This window comes from Prinia subflava, chromosome 12, assembly GCF_021018805.1.
Source record: "Prinia subflava isolate CZ2003 ecotype Zambia chromosome 12, Cam_Psub_1.2, whole genome shotgun sequence".
Classification (NCBI taxonomy): domain Eukaryota; kingdom Metazoa; phylum Chordata; class Aves; order Passeriformes; family Cisticolidae; genus Prinia; species Prinia subflava.
The window spans coordinates 13626025-13644037 of NC_086258.1; the positions used below are offsets into that span (position 1 = coordinate 13626025).

At 45.0% G+C, this 18013-nt stretch overlaps 1 protein-coding gene across 2 annotated transcripts; it reads right to left on the minus strand.

The window, feature by feature from the left end:
• Positions 1-469: 469 nt before the first annotated feature.
• On the minus strand, positions 470-16867 carry PRKAR1A (protein kinase cAMP-dependent type I regulatory subunit alpha). 2 transcript variants are annotated; one of them, XM_063409054.1, is made up of 12 exons: positions 16713-16846; positions 15732-15795; positions 13297-13475; positions 8486-8659; positions 7771-7862; positions 7526-7587; positions 7002-7048; positions 6311-6469; positions 5832-5892; positions 5451-5572; positions 4784-4865; positions 470-3012 (listed from the first exon to the last, which is right to left on the minus strand). In XM_063409054.1, exons 3-12 carry the CDS (start codon positions 13471-13473, stop codon positions 2840-2842), a joined length of 1149 nt encoding a protein of 382 aa, XP_063265124.1. In that variant the 5' UTR covers positions 13474-13475; positions 15732-15795; positions 16713-16846; the 3' UTR covers positions 470-2839. The 2 variants fall into 2 exon arrangements, with proteins under 2 accessions (XP_063265124.1, XP_063265123.1); XM_063409053.1 differs by lacking the exon at positions 15732-15795 and having other exon boundaries at positions 16713-16867.
• Positions 16868-18013: the final 1146 nt, after the last annotated feature.

Sequence of the window (18013 nt, forward strand, 5' to 3'; positions counted from 1 at the left end):
GATTCAGCTTTCTTGGAGCTGGTGTAAAACACATCCAAGTCTGGGCTGCCTCAGGTCACCCTTCAATTTTTTTCCTTCTTTATCACAGTTTTAAATCCCCCTCTTCCATTTCCCACCACAACGTATTCATGATTATCCATCCCATGCTCATCAAGGGGTTGCAGAGATGGGAGCAGCCAACTTAGAAAATCTCCTGAGCTCCCGGAATCGTGGCTGGGCTGGGAATTAACACCTTGGGAGGGATCAAAGCAGCACAGGCTGCCAGGAGCCCAACAGGACACACACACAGGTACAGCTGCAGAGAATTCCCAAGCTGTGCCCAGGCTCCAGGACCTGAACTCACCCCTCTGGAGTTCACACCAAGATAATCCATTAAGCTGCTTATTTTCTGCTGCCTCATTCATAACACATCCTCTAAAGCCAAAGGAAAACACGACGGAGGGGCAGGGAATAAAATAAAAGAGGCTGATTGCATTTAAGAATTTAAATCATTTTATTGCTTTACCTGCCATTAGGACAATCTATAACAAAAGGAATATAATATAATATATTAGCACATACAGTAAATCAGACTTATAGAGTCAGGTAACAATACAAAAATGGTCCTCTGGTTGACTATAGCTTCCTAGGGCAATAGACTTCATCAATTTGCTGAAGATAGACTAGCAAAAAATTACTTCTAAAGCCCTGAATGTTAGCTAAGGCAAAACTATGCCAATCGTGGTTTCAAACATATTGAAATTGCACACAAAGGTAAAGCTATAACTGTGTTTAATATTTAACTCAGACTTAGCTGATTTATCTTAAAATCTTGTAGGTAAAACTACAAAAGGGAGTAAACAGCAAGCTAAAAAGATGCAGTAGTGAAACTTGATTAGAAAGCCTTATATTAAAAAAATGTGCATTTTTTGTGGAGCTCTAACTGGTTTACACAGTTTTTGGTGCTTTAATATAACACAAAGAACACATACAAAGAAAAAAACCTGCAGAGTCAAAACTTAAGAAAAAAGTTTTACCAAAAAAACCCCAAAAAGGAAGAAAAAAAAGAACCACAAAAAGGTAGCATTTGCTCATTCGTTAAGGACTCCAGCAGAAATCCTCTATTCAACATCTCTTGAATAGAGAATTCAAACCACAAACATTTCAATCCCCTTCTTGGGATTTCAGTTTCAGAAATACCCTGAAACCTTTTGTAAAGGCTTGATACCTTCAGCATTATTCTGCTTTAATTAGCAGACTCCTCCTGATTCTCTCCATGCCTGGGAAAACGTTGAATTTGCATCCACTGCACCTCAGAAAGGAAATAAAACGAGGGCTCCATCCTTAAAGTAGTTGCACAACAAATGCCAAACTGCTTGCTGTCACTCCCAAATACAAACCTATGCTACTTGATATAAATTACAGTTTAAAGGAAACCTTAAAAATTGCCTACAGTTATTGAACCGTGGAATTCAGTAAAAACTTTTGGGAAGTCTTGGTGAGCACAGATTAATGGAACACAAAGCTGGGAATACTGAAATACATTTAAGACTCCGCAACAGATTGGACTTGGAAAGCAAAAAAAGCATGAAATGAGTGTGGTGGAAATTCCATAAGCAAGAAAAGAGAATGCACCTTTTGGCTTTGAACTAGATCCATAGTGAACCATTTTTAAAATGATGAACTGACAGCTCTAAAATCTTAAAACAACTGAGTGTTGCAGGAAAGTTCAAACTTTCAGTTTTTCTGCCTCATATTCTGTATCAAGAATAATGAAGCTTTACAGACCAGCAATCTTGTCACCTGCAACTGATCCTGGCCAAAACGCTCAGCATTTATTTCCCCTGGTAACAAAGGGTCACTTGAACTGATGGTGATCTTTTAAAAGTCAACTGAGGATTAACAAAACAGTTCACAGGGAAAATCAAATGTTTGCTTTCGACTTCTACACCAATCTAAGCACTCACACAGTACTAACAGCTGGACAGCTGCACCATTCTTACACCAATCTATGTACTAGAGACCAAAGTCAGGCATTTCATGTAGCATTTGGTTCTTGCCACTTGGAACAGGAAGAGTTTTAAATGGCAAATCTATGGCTGGAGAAAGAACAAGTGAAAAAGATCAGTTGTGGCAAGTCAGCAAACGGATCAACAACTGCAGTAGTTCACCAGAACTATTTACCTGGCAAGCTTTTGATTTACACTTGACAAGAACAGAACTAAGCAATCTTAAACCAGCAGACACAGGAACAATTATACTGGTAAATTCCAACTGTGGCTTTCTTAGCAGCTGATGCCTCACGATTGAACCCAGGATTACAGTACCCAGAAAATGAAAATGAAACCCAGAAAACCCCAAGCCCCAAGAAGCTCAATTACAAGGGTAGCTCTCATGTGAAAAGAAATACAGCAGGTGATGACCACAGCCTTAAAATCTGTCCAATAATTTCAGAAACACCTTTAAAAGAACTTCTTTCCCCTCCCTTTCACTGTCACCTCCTCACTCTATGGCAATGGCATGGTGCCAGGAGGTCTCTCCCTCGCTGAAGCAAGGCTGCACTGGCCTGAGTTGGACACTGGTGCACAGAGAGAAGCAAACGTCTCCATCGAACTTTTTCTATTAATTTAATGGGACAGAGAGCACAGAAATAATATGCTCTAAATTAATGACAGTGCCATGATAAGCAGTTTATTATTTTTTCCTTTTTTTTTTTTTTTCTTTTTTTTTTAAATCTTTTTTTGTTGTTTTGTTTTTAACCAGACAGGAAGCTGCAAATGCCGGTGGCGATGTGGCTCTGCACAAGGGGGAAGAAAGCAGTCTGCATTCGTGAAGCATGGCTTGGACAAGGAGGAAGGTTTCAGACAGACAGTGATACAAAACTGTTGTACTGCTGGATGTTCCTCTTGAGGATGTCGGAGCAGGGGCCCAGCACGCGCTCGAAGCGGGGCCGGTCCAGCTTCACACACTTCAAGGGGCCGCGAGCCACCACGGTGGCAGCACGGGGACGGTTCATCAGCAGAGCAATCTCACCTGGGACAGCACAAACAGGGACACAGAGTTACCAAGCAATGGGAAAAAGAGGCAAAGAAATGACCCTTCTCCACTTGGAACTGCAGAGAAGGAAATTCAGGCTTTAGCAGTGCTCGGAACAAGTACCTGGTAATTACATTAAAAGCAATTGTGAAGGCTGTTTAAAAAAAAAGCCCACTTGGTGATTTTGTTATTAAAAAGCCTGTCCACATTCAAGTCTCTCTGAAAAAAAGCCTAAAAAATTTTTCAATGCTGTGTGTGTTTGAGGAAAGGTAATGATTCAATTTACTGTGTAATTTTCCTAGCCAACAACTGGTTATTTTTCTAATAGTACTGCTCAGTTCTGGTGTTTCTAGGAAACTCAGGACAACAAAAGCACAGTTTTGAAGTAAACAAACAAATAAAACATTCATGCACCAGACAGAAGCCTTTGACCCATTGGTGGCTGGCCAGAATCAAGACTCTGACTTTGTCATGGGGCTGTGGAAAAGGAGCATTTTCGAGTCCCACTGGATCCCCATTTCTTAAGTTTTGCACAAACATGCCAAAAGCTTTGTTTCAACTGCTGAGCAACATATTTGGAAATGAAGCTTTCAACAAGCCCCTGTTATCAGCAACAGAAACAACCCCTAACATTCCTACAAGCATAGAAGAAACCACAGCAGCAGCTCTGGGGTTTTGTTTGCTTGGTTTTGGACTGGAATTCTTTCCATGTTCAGGACTGAGGAAAGAATTCCATGTTCCTTGGAGAACACTTTTGCCTGCATTATCAGAAAAGATGTTCAAAAGAAATGAGGAAAACCCAATTAAAACTCCTGAACTCAGCAGCCTCCAAAAGAGAGGCTTGCTGAAGAATAAGGAGGTTCTGAGGAAGAGTTAAACCCCTGAAGGAAAGGTCTGCAGCATCTGAACACAATCACTTTGATAATATTTAGAGTGGGAAACTCAAGAGAACACAGAGAGAAATATTAGAAAATATGAAATGACACAGAATGAAGTCTAGTCCTAGATCCTGAGCCAAGCAGGTCTTTGGGCAGAGCCCATGCTCTCGAGTCCATCTCAATTCAGGCCTTGCAACAGAGGATTTGCTGCTTACATCATCTACAGAGCTGAAAACCTGGACAATCAAAAGGTTTTAGCAAGAGGGAAGAGAGAACTACCCAGAATATGAGAAAAATCTTAGGGGATTTGAGAGGGAGAGGGCTGCATTTAACCATTAAACAGCAGGTTCTGACCAGGCTCCTTTCTGACCTGGAGAACACCAGGCCAAGGAAGGAATTTTCTTATCTTACTGCTGTCTTCAGCTGTGTAATGAGTGTCTACAAACACAAACCCAGGCTGCACAGGGAAAGACAGAGAGAAAGCAACAGGCTGCAGAACAGGAAATTCTTGTCAGGCATGGAGGAAAAACCCTCTCCACGACAAGGCAGAGAGAGACAGAGAAAGAAACTGCCCAGAGAGGCTGTCAGATCTCCATCCTGGAGACACAGGAAACTCAACTGGACACAGCCTGAGGAATGTGATGTCATTTCAAATTTAGCTCTGCTCAGGGCAGGGAGGTCAGGCCAAATCATTTTTTACAGTAAAGTAGTGTGGAACAATCACAACCTGTGTGCACATCTGAGAGCCAAGTGATTCTGATACTCACCCAGCACTGAGAGCAACCACAGGAGTACAAAACAGTAATTAAACAAACCCATCTCATCTCTGTCATTGACACAGCACAGACAAAATGGTGACAGTGGTGTCACCGTTGTCACACATAACTCACCAAAGTAATCAGAAGGTCCCAGTCTGCCCACTTCAACAAATTCCTCATTTTCTGACCGGCGCTGTAACACTGCAGCTGTGCCCTTCAGGAAATGACAGCAGTCAAACAACTGGAATTTCCAGCATCACTCCAAACACTGAATTTCACACAGAATCAGCTCCTTTACAGAAATAACTGTTATGATGCCTCAGTTAAAAAACCACTTCACAGCCCTTGCACAGTTCACCTAACTGCTGTATAAGATCAATTGCTGCTCTCCTCTCTAAGCATAAAACATCTTAAACATTTACATACCCACAGCAGTGACTTCTTCCTGCTTTTCCTCATAACAGTAGGAATATTATAGTATGACTAATAAAAAACCCAGAAAAAAAAAACAAGCCACCAGGGAGAAGACAATGACAACACTACTAAGGCAGCTATCTACAAGTCTCTACTCTCAAAAAGATAAACTGCTTTCAGTCAGAAACTTATTATTTTTTTTCCTGGAGGTATCATTTGTGAAAAGAGCAAAACTAAATCCAAGTTACTGCATGTCCAGCAAGATGATGTTTCTTTAGGGATTCTCTGGAAGTATGTTCTTATGTTTTTGTTCCTCCCCCAGTGCCTGCTTAGGGACACAATAAAAAAAGTGAGGTTCTGAGCTTTTAATTTTGAGCTTGCTTACCTCCAAGATAATGAAGAACTCATCTCCTGGCTCTCCCTGGACCACAATCTTCTGCCCATCCTCAAACTGTACCGGTTCCAAGGCATCAGCCACAGTGAGACGCTCCCACTTGTCCAGAGATTCTACAGAGTGAAGAGTTCATTACTGGAGTGTCTCCTCAAGGCACAAATTACACCTTTTGCTCTGTATTTATACAGAGGTCAGTGTATTTCTAGCTGCATTTGTGCATCAGTGATCAAGACCTGAATTAGTGTTATTCTGATGCAGAGAAGCAGTTGTGATGAATTACCACAACAGCCTGTAATCATCATAATGCTGGGTAACAGCTTCATTACAATGTGGCAATTGATTCCACTCCAGAACAGAAATCTTCCCACTTACCCAATATAGATACTTTACTAAGGAATTTCTCATACATATTTCTCTTTCTCAAAGTATTTCCCTACAAAAAAAAGGAAAGGGCACAAAGTAAGTTTTCTTTCTACTCTAAATAAAACTCCAGACACAAACAAATTTAACCAGGCACACAGTGTTCTGTCTCACAGACCCCAAACCCACAAGATGAAATGTTTTGAAATTGAGTTCTCTCAGTAATATTCCAGTTGAGCAACATTCCTAAAGTACTCAGCATTTATTGCAGCCTTATTAAACCCTCAGCTCAGTTTAATACTGTCGTTGTTTTGTTCATTAATTCAAGATTCCCCCTTGCCCTGTGCCTGAGAGATGCACATTGAGCAATCAGATTACTGAAGAGATAGCAGGATTTGGAATAAATAACTCCAGCAAAGGACAGGCACAAGGACAGATACCCAGGATCACAACCCCTGAAGGATAAATCCAGGTTTTGGAGGGGTACTTGCCATCAGGATCCTTCTGTAGCTGTCCCTGTCAATGCCCCACAACTTGACGTTGGTCTTGGCTTTGACGGTGGCAGCTCGGGGGGTGCCGTAGATGAGGGCGAGCTCTCCGAAGCTCCCGCCCTCGCCCACACTGGTGGCCCACTCACTGTTCACGTAAACCTGCAAGGCAGAGCATGGTCAGACACACCTCAGCCTCCTGCTGCCCTCTGCTCCCTCGGGAGGAAAAGGAAATTCTCACATCTGTACTAAAATTGATCGCTTTGGGGTTTTATCAATGCTTCCAACCCCAGCACAATTTGGATTTTCATTGATAAAGGGATGCTGTTCTACATCTCCTGTACAGACTCTGCACACACAGACTCCTGAGAAATAATGCTTCAACAAGGTCTGTGTCAAAGAGCTATGAATGAGCTGTGCTGGAAAATAAGAAATCTGCTCGTTCTTAAAGCCAGCCCCACACCTCAACTCCACCCTGCACACCTAAAACATCTGTGTTGTGTCCAAATCACTCGTTTTGAAACTCAGTCTGTGCAGCCAGACTGAGCTATTAAGGAGCAAAACAAACTTCTATAAGTAAGACCTTAAAATGAGAAAAGCTGCTAAAGGCAGGGTCTGTCCAAGAGGTCTACAAATATCAGTATTCTTCTGCTAGGAATGAACATATCATTAACGAACTACCAGGAATGCTTACATCCATTTCTCCTTGATCAACAACATAGAAGTTATCACCTTCATCACCTAAAGAAGAGAAAAAAAATTTGAATATACATTACTGAGAAAGAGCTGGCATCTCTGCCAACTTTGATGTTTAGACTCCAACAAGGCTGACAGTTTGCAGGGTGAAACATCACATTTTGCTGATTTTACACTCCTCTCAGCCCCATGAAAAGGGGACATCTCCTAGTGTACCCAGGAGATCAGCAGCAATTCCAGGATTACTGGAATGGTGAACCAGATCCATAAATTGACTTAACATTTCTACAGAGTCATCAAAGGACAATATTCCCAACAGATAATCTCTTCAAGGAAGCCACAGCCTCCTCCAGTGGCTCTGACTCCTCACTTCAGTGTGAAGTGCTTCAGAGAACACAACAAGAAATTGTGTGGCTGTTTGACCCTGCTTTTATATAAAAGAATAAACACAAACTAAGAGCACTAGACCAGAGCCAGCTCCCCATCCCCAAGTGACTCCCCAGAGCAAACAGTGCCACTTGCCTTGCTGGATGACAGTCTCTCCTGCAATGTACGTGACAGGGAACATCGCATCGAAGATGTCACTGGAGGAGAGGACACCAAAATCAGACAAAAACCTGCACAATTCCACACATCTGTACCCCCAGCCCATCAGTGCTGCTCCTGGAGCTCTGTGGTTCCACTGCCCACTGCAGATGTGTGACACATTTAGTTTTTCTGAAGTCTGCACTTCCACAGACCTTAACCCCACAAAGATTTCCTCCTACCTCCTCTCATTATCATCAAGATGGGTAAACAGCACGTTCTTCTCAATTGCTTTTGCCAAAGCAGCCATGGTTTTATAATCTTTTGGAATAACCTAGGAGAGAATCAGAGAAATCAAATGGTTAATTTTTGTCATGAAAAATTTCTGCATTTCCCATGGTAAATAAACAGCTTAAATTGCTACAAAACACTGGCTGAGTTTTTCCATTTTCTTTCAAGCACTATAAATACTACCCCAAATACAGTCAATGTTTACAGACAGTTTGAACACAAGGAAAATATAACCTTGTATTATTTTATGCAACTGAAAAGCAAAATTCCATGCTCAGTTTTTAAGTTTTTTTGCAAGAGGACAAATATCTGTTCAACCTGTGTTTTCCTGGGAACAGCAGCAAGCCTGCTCTGCCACTAGGTCAAATGTTGTTGCAGCTGCCAAATAACTGGAAGCACATTTATATATAATATATCTATATGCACATCTAAATATACAAGACTTCAAAGGGAACAGGTCTAAGTAATGCATGAATGGTTTAATTGCATGATAGGTTATCCTGTCCTCAGTTAAACAGCCACACACACAGGTCTGCTTTTTACAGCAATGATGACATAACAGGCTCCAGGAGCTCGGTGTGATTTAAAGCTCTGGAAAGAAGGTGGGTTCAGACAAACTCTGGGGTTGTGGATGTAGTTTTGAGCAAGGTTTAAGAGTCAGAGCACCTTTCTAACGTAAGAGGCAGCATCCTCTTCTGTGTAGACTTCTGCACTGATGGCCCCACGTCGTGATCGATATTTAACCACAGGGTTGAGCGGAGGAGGAGGGGAGATCTCATCCTCCCGGGAGTCGGAGCGAGAACCAGACTTAAGCTGATTCAACAACTGCTTTGTTTCCTCCTAAACAGGAAGGAAGAAGTGTTTGTGTCACATAATCCAAAGGGAAAAAAAAAAAGCAGTCATGTATCATGTTCCAGCCCAGCCTGCCAACACCAGGGAGCTTCCTGTGTACCCTTATTCCCACATTAAGGCAAACAGGAGACTGCAGCATTGGAGATCAAAAGCCTTTCAAACATGTGCTAGATGTGCCTTTCATTCCTACCAGCCACATCACAATGCTGTTTATTTTATTGAGTTATCCTTCATTTATTAAACTATCAGTGTGAACAAGTTGATTCTGGTTTCTGCTGGTGTATTCAGCAGGTGATGAGGACGTTCCTCAGATGCTGAAGGCATTTTCCCAGCTGCAAACCCCCAGTTCCTCCCCTCGGCTGCGAGGTGCTAAAGCCTTTCTGGAGTTGAAAGACAGAGGAGCAATTCCTCAGAAATCCATGTTACATGAGAAGCTTTGGAAAGAGGTTGAGTCAGGGACCAACTTGATACTGATTAACCAACATTTATTTTAGGAGAAAGAAACATGAACACTGCTTTCAGAAGAGCTGGAGGAAGGATGCTGGAGGCCAAAGTGGGATTTTTTTTTTATGCAAACCACATGCAAACCTTGCACAAGGTTACTTGTTTTCCTTATTTCCCTCAGTTAGTTACTGTGTTGTAGTGATACTGTAGAAGACCAGGGTATTTACAATAACACAACTTCTAATTAACTTGACACACAGAAATTTGATTCTTCGAAAGATTCACCTCAATCAACTAAAATCAGCTTAAAACCAAACCAGCCAACCCTGGAGTCAGAGCATTGACATCACAACAGCTCAAATGACTTTCCCAGCGTTAGGAAACAGGGGTTTGGGACATTCTGTAACAGAACAAAGCCTCATCTGTTCTCCCAGAGCTCCAGCCCTGTAAAAGCTGGGTTTGTCCCAGTGTCCTTGATCCCAGCTGGGCAGGGAGGCTCTGGATAACAACACCAGCCTGAGGGAAGGGCCATGGGATCACCATTCCTGGAGTTTCCATCCCCCTCTCCCAGAGCCAAGGAGCTCCAGTGCCTCACGTTTCACTTCCTGCTCTTTGCCCGTTGATGAAATGGTGCCACATTTCCCAGGCATGGGAGCAAAATGTATTTAAAACTCGTTTCTGTCCTCTGATTTTAGAGGAACAAGTCTCAACAGAGATGACATAAAAATAGCCTGAGCAGTAACAAGTGTTTGGTGTAAACTGCCTCAGCATCAACCACAGAACATGTTTGTTCACATATAAAATACTTCACCCATTCAAAAAGACACTTTTTAAATAAGTGAACACCAGCTGCTGGGGTTTTTTTTCCAGTATCACATACAATATTAAATATTGTGATCAGAAATTGAAGCACTTCAGCAGCATTTAGTGAGGATGCTGTTATCAAAACACTCTTCAAGAGGGCAATGCCCCACTCAGGGAAAAGGAAACTGCATTAACACAAAAAGATAAAACTGGTACATTCTGTCTGACCCAAAATTTAATATTGATATTTTTTTAAGTATAATAAGGTAGGGGATGGACATAGAAACAAGTCACAGGTGGGTAAAATAATGTATTATTTTAAAATACACCAGTTATTCTAAGTAGTCCATATACCCCCTCACCAAGAAGATATAAAGTATAAACATTCCCAGGATTTGAGAAAGACATAGGAATAACCTATTTATTCCATCTAAGTGTCAGTCCTGGTCTTTCAGCTGATGAGGCAGTTCACACTTTTCAGTGTCAGTCACAAACTGCAGGCCTTATTTTTCCTGACAAATAACAAATGTTTATTAAGTCCATTTCAATTAATACAATTAATACTGAAGTGATGACACTTCACATACTCAGATTTAAGTCTATCAGCTACTGAAGACCTTCACAATTTCAGAATTATGGTGTACAATGTAAAACCTGCTGTCATTGCACCAGACAGTCTCAACTTCTTCTGGTTAATTATTATTTAATTTATATCATGTTTTAAAAATTTAAATATTCAGAAGCTATAAAAGCATTTTAAAAAAAGCTCTGCCATAAATTCACAATTGCACAGTATATTCTCCTAAATAGCTTACTTTGCAAAAGAAGCACTTAGGAAAATGAGAAAATATTTAGATATCTGGGCAGGGCAAGTGGTGGGGAACAGGGCCAGTGACTGCATGTCCCATCACACTAATTCCAGCTTTCTGTAAGGTCTGATGTGCACTAACTGCACCACACACAATATTTCACTTATTCCAGAGGACAGTCGTGTCCAGCAGCCAGGGTTTATCTGGCAATGATCCCTACATTAAATTTCCATAGCTCAAGCTGCATTACACAGCCCAGCCCAGGGCTGGAGAGCTATTACAGCTTTTAGCAGGTATTGGTATTACCAGACGTGTTTGCACAGCAAAGAGAACAGAGGCACAGCACAAACAGATAAAACAAAACCATTTATACAATCAATGAGTAGTAATTAGATTCATCTAACAGCTTTCATAACCCAGAAGAAGACATTTGAATTCCTATAGTAGCTGTAACCACCTCGGAGGCAGCAATTTTGATGTTTCTGAACAGAAATTCTAAAGCATGTTTAAATTTCTTCAACATATTTTAATAACATGCCAATGAATCAGCTCTGTTTGTGTGCAGTGGAAGAGATGACTTGTCAAGAGAATGAGAGAGAAAATAGCAAGCTCACTTCGGTTTTCAATGGTGTTCCTTCAAAAATCCACCTTATAAAAAAACCAGAGGTGAGATACAGAGAGAAGAAAATTTAGAAAGCAGGTAGAAAAGTTGCTCTGCTTGATCACAGATGTAAAATACAGGATTTGGGGAGGTGAAGCAGAGTGAGCTTCAGGCATTTGTGCTACAGCAGAGCTGAGGACTGGGCTGGAGCTGGTTAATGACATTACTGAGCATTTGTGCTCTCCAGAGAAGGATGTCAGGAGTTTCCTGCCCAGCACAGGACGTTCACAGCTCTCCTGAGAGAGATTACCTGGGTAATGTGAGTGGGGAAACCACCCAGAGGAGGCTGCAGCAAGTTTTAAATCCTAGGAGGCAAGAAAAAAATGCTCCAGTTTCAATTGTAGCTATAGCTGCACTAGAGGGCACTTGGAACCCATGAGAAAAGACCCTGACCAAAATTGTGACAGCAATTTAAGGGGAAAAAACATTACCTAACCAGTTTTATTTTCAGCTTCAGTGTAGGCTGACCAAGTACACAGAGAGCCAATGTGCACCAGAAAAAAATCATCAACTTATTAAATTCCATCATTCTTGTCATTAAATTCAGAGCTGGACTTGTTATCTAGCTAAAAAACAAATTAACTTCCTAAATACTGCATGTTGACCATAAATCCACTGCACACAAGCACCGAATAATCCCATTTTATATCCCCACATATGATCTAGTTTAGGATTTATTCTAAGCACAGTAATACAGTTGACTTGGTTAAATTTTGTCTATTGATACCTGTGGTGATGTTTTTAAAATTCTGAACCTAGCAGTACTTTAAAACTCAAGAATCCAGGGAAGGGAATAAGCCAATGTAACAGGTAGGGACAAGATTTTAAAGAACCTCATTATTCACTGGTTTGTTGCTGATATATACACACCAAAAAAAAAGCCAGAGCTCTTAATTTCATAAGCAAAATGTTCCCCAAATAAATTATGAGTTATAGCAGGTAGTCTGCACCCCTTGGTCATTTTCTAGTACTTATCCTGAACACTTCCATTAAAATACAATTTCCACCAGACATATTTATGATCTCCAGTGTTAATTTCCTTCTTCTTTGTATCAGCAATTAGTAACTCACTAGAACAAAAAAATAATAAGATAATATCTAACTGCCCTATACAAGCACTGAGTACAGTACACTTGCAAACTGCTGCACAAGGTCACAGCTGCAACATTTCCTAATTCCATGTTCTGAGTACAGTTGCATCCAACCTTTCCTCTGCACAAGATTTTAATTTTCCCATTTCCACTACAGCTCCTTTTCCTACCTGCTCAGATATCAATACACAAAATTAACAGGTCAGAAGAGTGTGAAATCACTGTTTCCACTCTGAATGCTTTCCGTTCCCAAGATCCCAAAATGCTTCCAACAACAAAACCAATAAAGGGACCTCAGGACAAACACATGAGGGACACCAGCACTGAGCTCCCAGGACAAGGCAGAAACAGGCTCGTCCTTCCAGAGATCTGGAATGCAAATACTTCCATTTGACTTCAGCTAGGCCTGGATAACACCACTGGCACCACTTCTGTGCTCTACCCACATCACTGGAAATCAATGTAAGAATCCAAATATCCTCACCAGCGTCCAGCAAAGCCAAACTCCACAGTTCTCCAGCTCCAGACACATCCATGTGTGCTGTGTCTCAGCTTCCAGGAGTAGGCACTGAACTGGGATCACACCTGTACCCCAGCTGGATAAGCCTCCCTGTCACCCTATGTCCTGTCCTACAGCCTTTGGTATGACAGAGGTGCACAAACCACTGGAAAACAGGGTCTGTTTTCCAAAAGCACCACTTCCAACTCCCAACAGTCAACACAACTGGTCAAACCTGCAGCTCAGCCCCTAAATGACAAAGATACATTTAAATATAAGCTGTTCCACCCTCCTCCCCTCCCATTGTGTATTTTTACCTTCTCCAACCTCTCGAAGTACTCTCTGATGAATCCCATGGGTCTCTCGGGTCTCACAGTGCATAGCTGGACAATGCAATCCTTCAGCAGCTGCTGGATGTTGTGTTTTTGGATGTAAAGTTCACATTCCCGGAGGCTCCGCTCCTCCTCACTGCTGCTGCTGCTGGAAGCTGCCATTGCTGAAGGGAAGAGAAGGAGAAGGTTAAATAATCAATAACTACTGGAAATAAAGATGCTGCTGCCTAAAACAAAGTTATGCTGAATTATCTTATTGATACCACAGCAAAAAAAAAACACCTTTACCTACCAGAGCAGTAACTAAGCTAAAGAAAATGCTGTGAACTTATTTAGACCTGGAAAGAAATCAGAAATCAAAACTCTGGGGCTCTACAACCACAGGCAGAAAAGGAAAAGCATTTGGTTGAGCTGAAAAAGCTTCAACAACTCAAGCCCTGCGAGTGCTCCAAGTCAGGGAAGATTCCACCTGAACCTCCTGCTGTGAAACTGAGATTTTGTAGGACTGGAGGCTCCTGTCAGGAGCTGCATGGTCTGTGTGGGGTCATGGGGATGGACGAGGGCCAGCAGAGAGGTGGGTGGAAGCTGGAAATGTGAGAGGCCAAGCATGACCAGCATTCGGAAGTGAAACATGTTCAGGTTGAAGCCAAAGCCAAAATGTCAAGGCAGAGTCTGCTAACGGAAGTTATGGATTACAGGCATCGCTCCTAAAAAGCTCCTGTGTAATCTGAACCTGTGCATACCTCATCCCTTATTTCATGGATACACTGCAATCCCAAAAATACCTCTTCAACTGTAAATAACGAAGCTCTAAACATCTGTTACGATGCCAGGTTTTCAAAAGACTTCAGCTATGACACTTTCAAAAATGTTCTTAAGCGGATTTTCTCCCTCCTTTCCAGTTTGTTTCCACTGGGTTTGCACTGGCAGATTTTGGTGGCAGAGGGTGCAGGAGGGTTCTGCTTCCTCCATGTCCTACAGAGCCAGTGCCAAACAGCTCCAACATGAAACTGCCACTGCTGCTTCAGGCTGAGCCCATCAGTGACAGGGGCAGAGCCTTTGGGACAATTATTTAGGGAGAGAGGAGAAACGGCTGCTTCAGCCAGATGAAGGAGTGGGAATATATGGGAAAAAACGCCCTGCAGCCCAAGGGTCAGTGCAGGAGCTGCTCCAGGCCCTGCAGCATGGGTTCCCTGGCAGATCCAGACACAGCCCTGGTGAGGGAGCTGTGCCCTGGAGATCCACAGGGAGCAGAGATCCAGCCACAGCCCCTGGGGAGCAGAGACCCACCCACAGCCCCTGGAGATCCATGGGGGAGCAGAGATCCAGCCACAGCCCCTGGGGATCCATGGGGGAGCAGAGATCCACCCACAGCCCCTGGGGATCCATGGGGGAGCAGAGATCCACCCACAGCCCCTGGGGATCCATGCGGGAGCAGAGATCCACCCACAGCCCCTGGGGATCCATGCGGGAGCAGAGATCCACCCACAGCCCCTGGGGATCCATGGGGGAGCAGAGATCCAGCCACAGCCCCTGCAGATCCATGGGGGAGCAGAGATCCACCCATGGCCCCTGGAGATCCATGGGGAGCAGAGATCCACCCACAGCCCCTGGAGATCCATGGGGAGCAGAGATCAAGCCACAGCCCCTGTGGATCCACGGGGGAGCAGAGATCCACCCACAGCCCCTGCGGATCCATGGGGGAGCAGAGATCCAGCCACAGCCTGTGGAAGACCCCACACAGGAGCAGGGGAATGCACAGAGTGTGATCTCATAGGAATCCTGTGCTGGAGGGGTTTTCTGGCAGGAGTTGTGAGCAAGGAAGGGAAACCAGGCTGGAGAGCAGCCTGCAGGAAGGACTCACACTGGAGAAGCCCACGGAGGACTATCTCCCACAGGGAAGGCATGAGGAGTCTGCCCCTGAGCAGGATGGAGCAGCAGAGACAACATGTAATGAACTGACTGCAATCCCCATCCTCTGGGGTGAGGGGAGGAGGAGAAAATCAGGAGTAAATCTAAGGCTGGAAAGAAGGGAGAGGGCCAGGAAGATGTCTGTAAGGTCTGGCTTTATTTCTCATTATCCTACTCAAATTTAATTAGTTTAATTTATTACCAATTTCCCTGAGTAGAGTCTGTTTTGCCCATGATGGCAAATGGTGAGTGATCTCTCCCTTATCTCAGTCCAGGAGCCTTTCCTTATATTTTCCTTCTGTGGCTGAGTTGAAGAGGGCAGTGATGGAGCAGTTTTGGTGGATGCCCACCACAAGGTTACAGAACCATTTTAAAATACATTTTTTACGTATGCATGTATATAGACACACATATCATGTCATTTTTTTTTGTAAGAATATTAACACTGTGAGAGTTAAACAGGAAATAATTTCTCAGGGCATTTTTGGATGAAATATAAAGAAAGTTACCTGGTACAGGGAGTGTGGCAACAGCTTATTAATATGCAGTAAGATATGTTGATCCCAGGATCAGCTTTTGAAAGGGAAAAAATGGATTCAGTCAAAATAATTTTGAGAAATGACAAGTCACATCACGGGTTTTATCCTGCTGGGGCAGCAGCAGGAAAACCCAGGGCACAGAGGCAACACAACAACGTGCTCCTCCGAATTCTGCTGCTGGAGATTACAGAAGGCTTCAAGTTAATATGGAATTACCAACACTTCAGCCAGGTTTCGTTCTTGTCACACTTAATCCCTGCTCAAGGACACACACACACATACACGTGTATTGTGCGTTGCATAAACAAAAGCGTGGCCTTCCCACGGGCTGAAAAAGAGCCGAGGAGTTCTCCAGGTATTCCTTTTGTTTAGCCAGCCCGCACGGTGAAGGTCAGCGCTAATTAAGAAGAATTAAGGAGAACCCCAGCGGCTCCGTGAGCAGACACGGGCGAGAAGGGCAAGACCGGTGCAGGAAATGCGATATCACGGGCAAAATGAAAACTCCGGTATTTCTACAAGCCATTTTTTCTGCACATTCCCAAAGCTTTCCCGAGCTCCCCAAGGCGTGGCTGCCCCGCCCAGCCCAGCCCAGCCCAGCCCCTCCCGCAGCGCGGGGCTGCGGCCGCTTCAGAGCCGGGGCCCCCGGGGAGGCACCGGGCCGGTACCCCCGGGGCGGGGGACACGGAGCCGCGGGGGTACAACGGCCCAAAGGCTGGAAGCGCCGCCGGGCGCAGCCTCACAGCCCGCGGGGCCCCCTCGGACACCTGCCCGAGAAGGCGCCGCTGCCCCCACAGCAGCCCCAAAGCCGCGGCCCCGCTCCCTCAGCCGGACCGGGCCGGCCCCGCCCCAAGGCCGCAGCCTCCCGCTCCGCGCCCGTCCCGCCCGGTTCTCGCCGCCTCCGGCGCCGCCGCCGCCCCGGGGCCGCCCGGCCAAAGCCCCCGCCTCGCTCACCTGCGGCGGCTCCGCCGGGACCCCCCCCGCCTGTCCCGGCCCGGCCGCGGCCTCGCTGCAGCGGCGGCACCGGAAACCGACCGGCCGGACGGGCCCCGCCCGCCGTGACGTCAATGCGCCTCGCTCTCGCCCGGGCCCGTCGCCGCGGTAACCTTAAAGGGGCAACGGTGGGCGCGGCGCGGGCACGGGCGGGGGAGCAGCGCGGGAGGAGCCTGCGGCTTTAAGGCGCGCGGGGCTGGCGGGCACGGGGTGAGGGAGGGTGGCCCGCTGAGGGGAGCGGGATCCCCTGAGGGGAGCGGGAATGGCGGGAGGGGTGGGGAACCCTGAGGGGAGCGGGATCTCCTGAGGGGAGCGGGAATGGCGGGAGGGGTGGGAAATCCTGAGGGGAGCGGGATCCCCTGAGGGGAGCGGGAATGGCGGGAGGGGTGGGGAACCCTGAGGGGAGCGGGATCTCCTGAGGGGAGCGGGAATGGCGGGAGGGGTGGGGAACCCTGAGGGGAGCGGGAACACCTGAGGGGAGCGGGAATGGCGGGAGGGGTGGGAAATCCTGAGGGGAATGGGATCCCCTGAGGGGAACGGGAATGGTCGGGAGGAGAAGGATGCCCAGAGGAGAGCGGGACCCGCCGGGTCATCAGTTCCACACCGACACGGCCGCGGGTGCTGGCGATCCCCGGCCTGGAAAGAAGCCAGTTGAAAGATCAGAGCTTGTTATAGGTGGAGGGAAATAAAGGATATTCAAGTTTGGCAGAGATTTCACTACAGTCGATATAAATCCACGTGGGGAATTATTTTATGTGTCTTTATGGCTGAGATGAGCCCTTTGACTCCCTTCACTTTGTCCGCTCCAAGCTGTAATAAATCATTTAAAGTAAGAAGTCACCAAATATCCAGGCTGTGCTGGCACAGGCAGAGCCCATGTCTGGGCTTGGGAAGAAGAAATAATCCCTAAAAATGAACCCTGAATTGCGCATTTGCTGATCTTGCAACACAGAATTTAACTCACTTTTTTATTTTAATGTTACATCATTTCAGCCAACGCTCGCTTGTGCTTAACTCATATGGAAGAATCACATAATGTACAGTGAAAATTACTCTCAATAGCAACAGTCTAATGTAAATTTTGATATAAGAACATAATAGTGTTTACACACGAGCCATCAGGAACTACCTGTTGTGGGGTCTCTTATTAGCTCTTGTATTAAAGAAATAAAGAGTAATAACTTGGGTGTAGATCTTGGACCTGCAATTGCAACAGACCCAGTCCAGCCCCTGATTTGGATTCCCCAAATCTTTGACAGCTT

Excerpts from the sequence above, each read along its gene's own strand:
- PRKAR1A (XM_063409053.1), bottom strand. The coding sequence starts at position 13,473 with ATGGCAGCTTCCAGCAGCAGCAGCAGTGAGGAGGAGCGGAGCCTCCGG. Across the intron at positions 7,863-8,485 it reads CTGCCTCTTACGTTAGAAAG|GTTATTCCAAAAGATTATAA; the intron begins GTGCTCTGACTC and ends ATTCTCTCCTAG. Across the intron at positions 4,866-5,450 it reads AGTTCTTCATTATCTTGGAG|GGCACAGCTGCAGTGTTACA; the intron begins GTAAGCAAGCTC and ends CATTTCCTGAAG.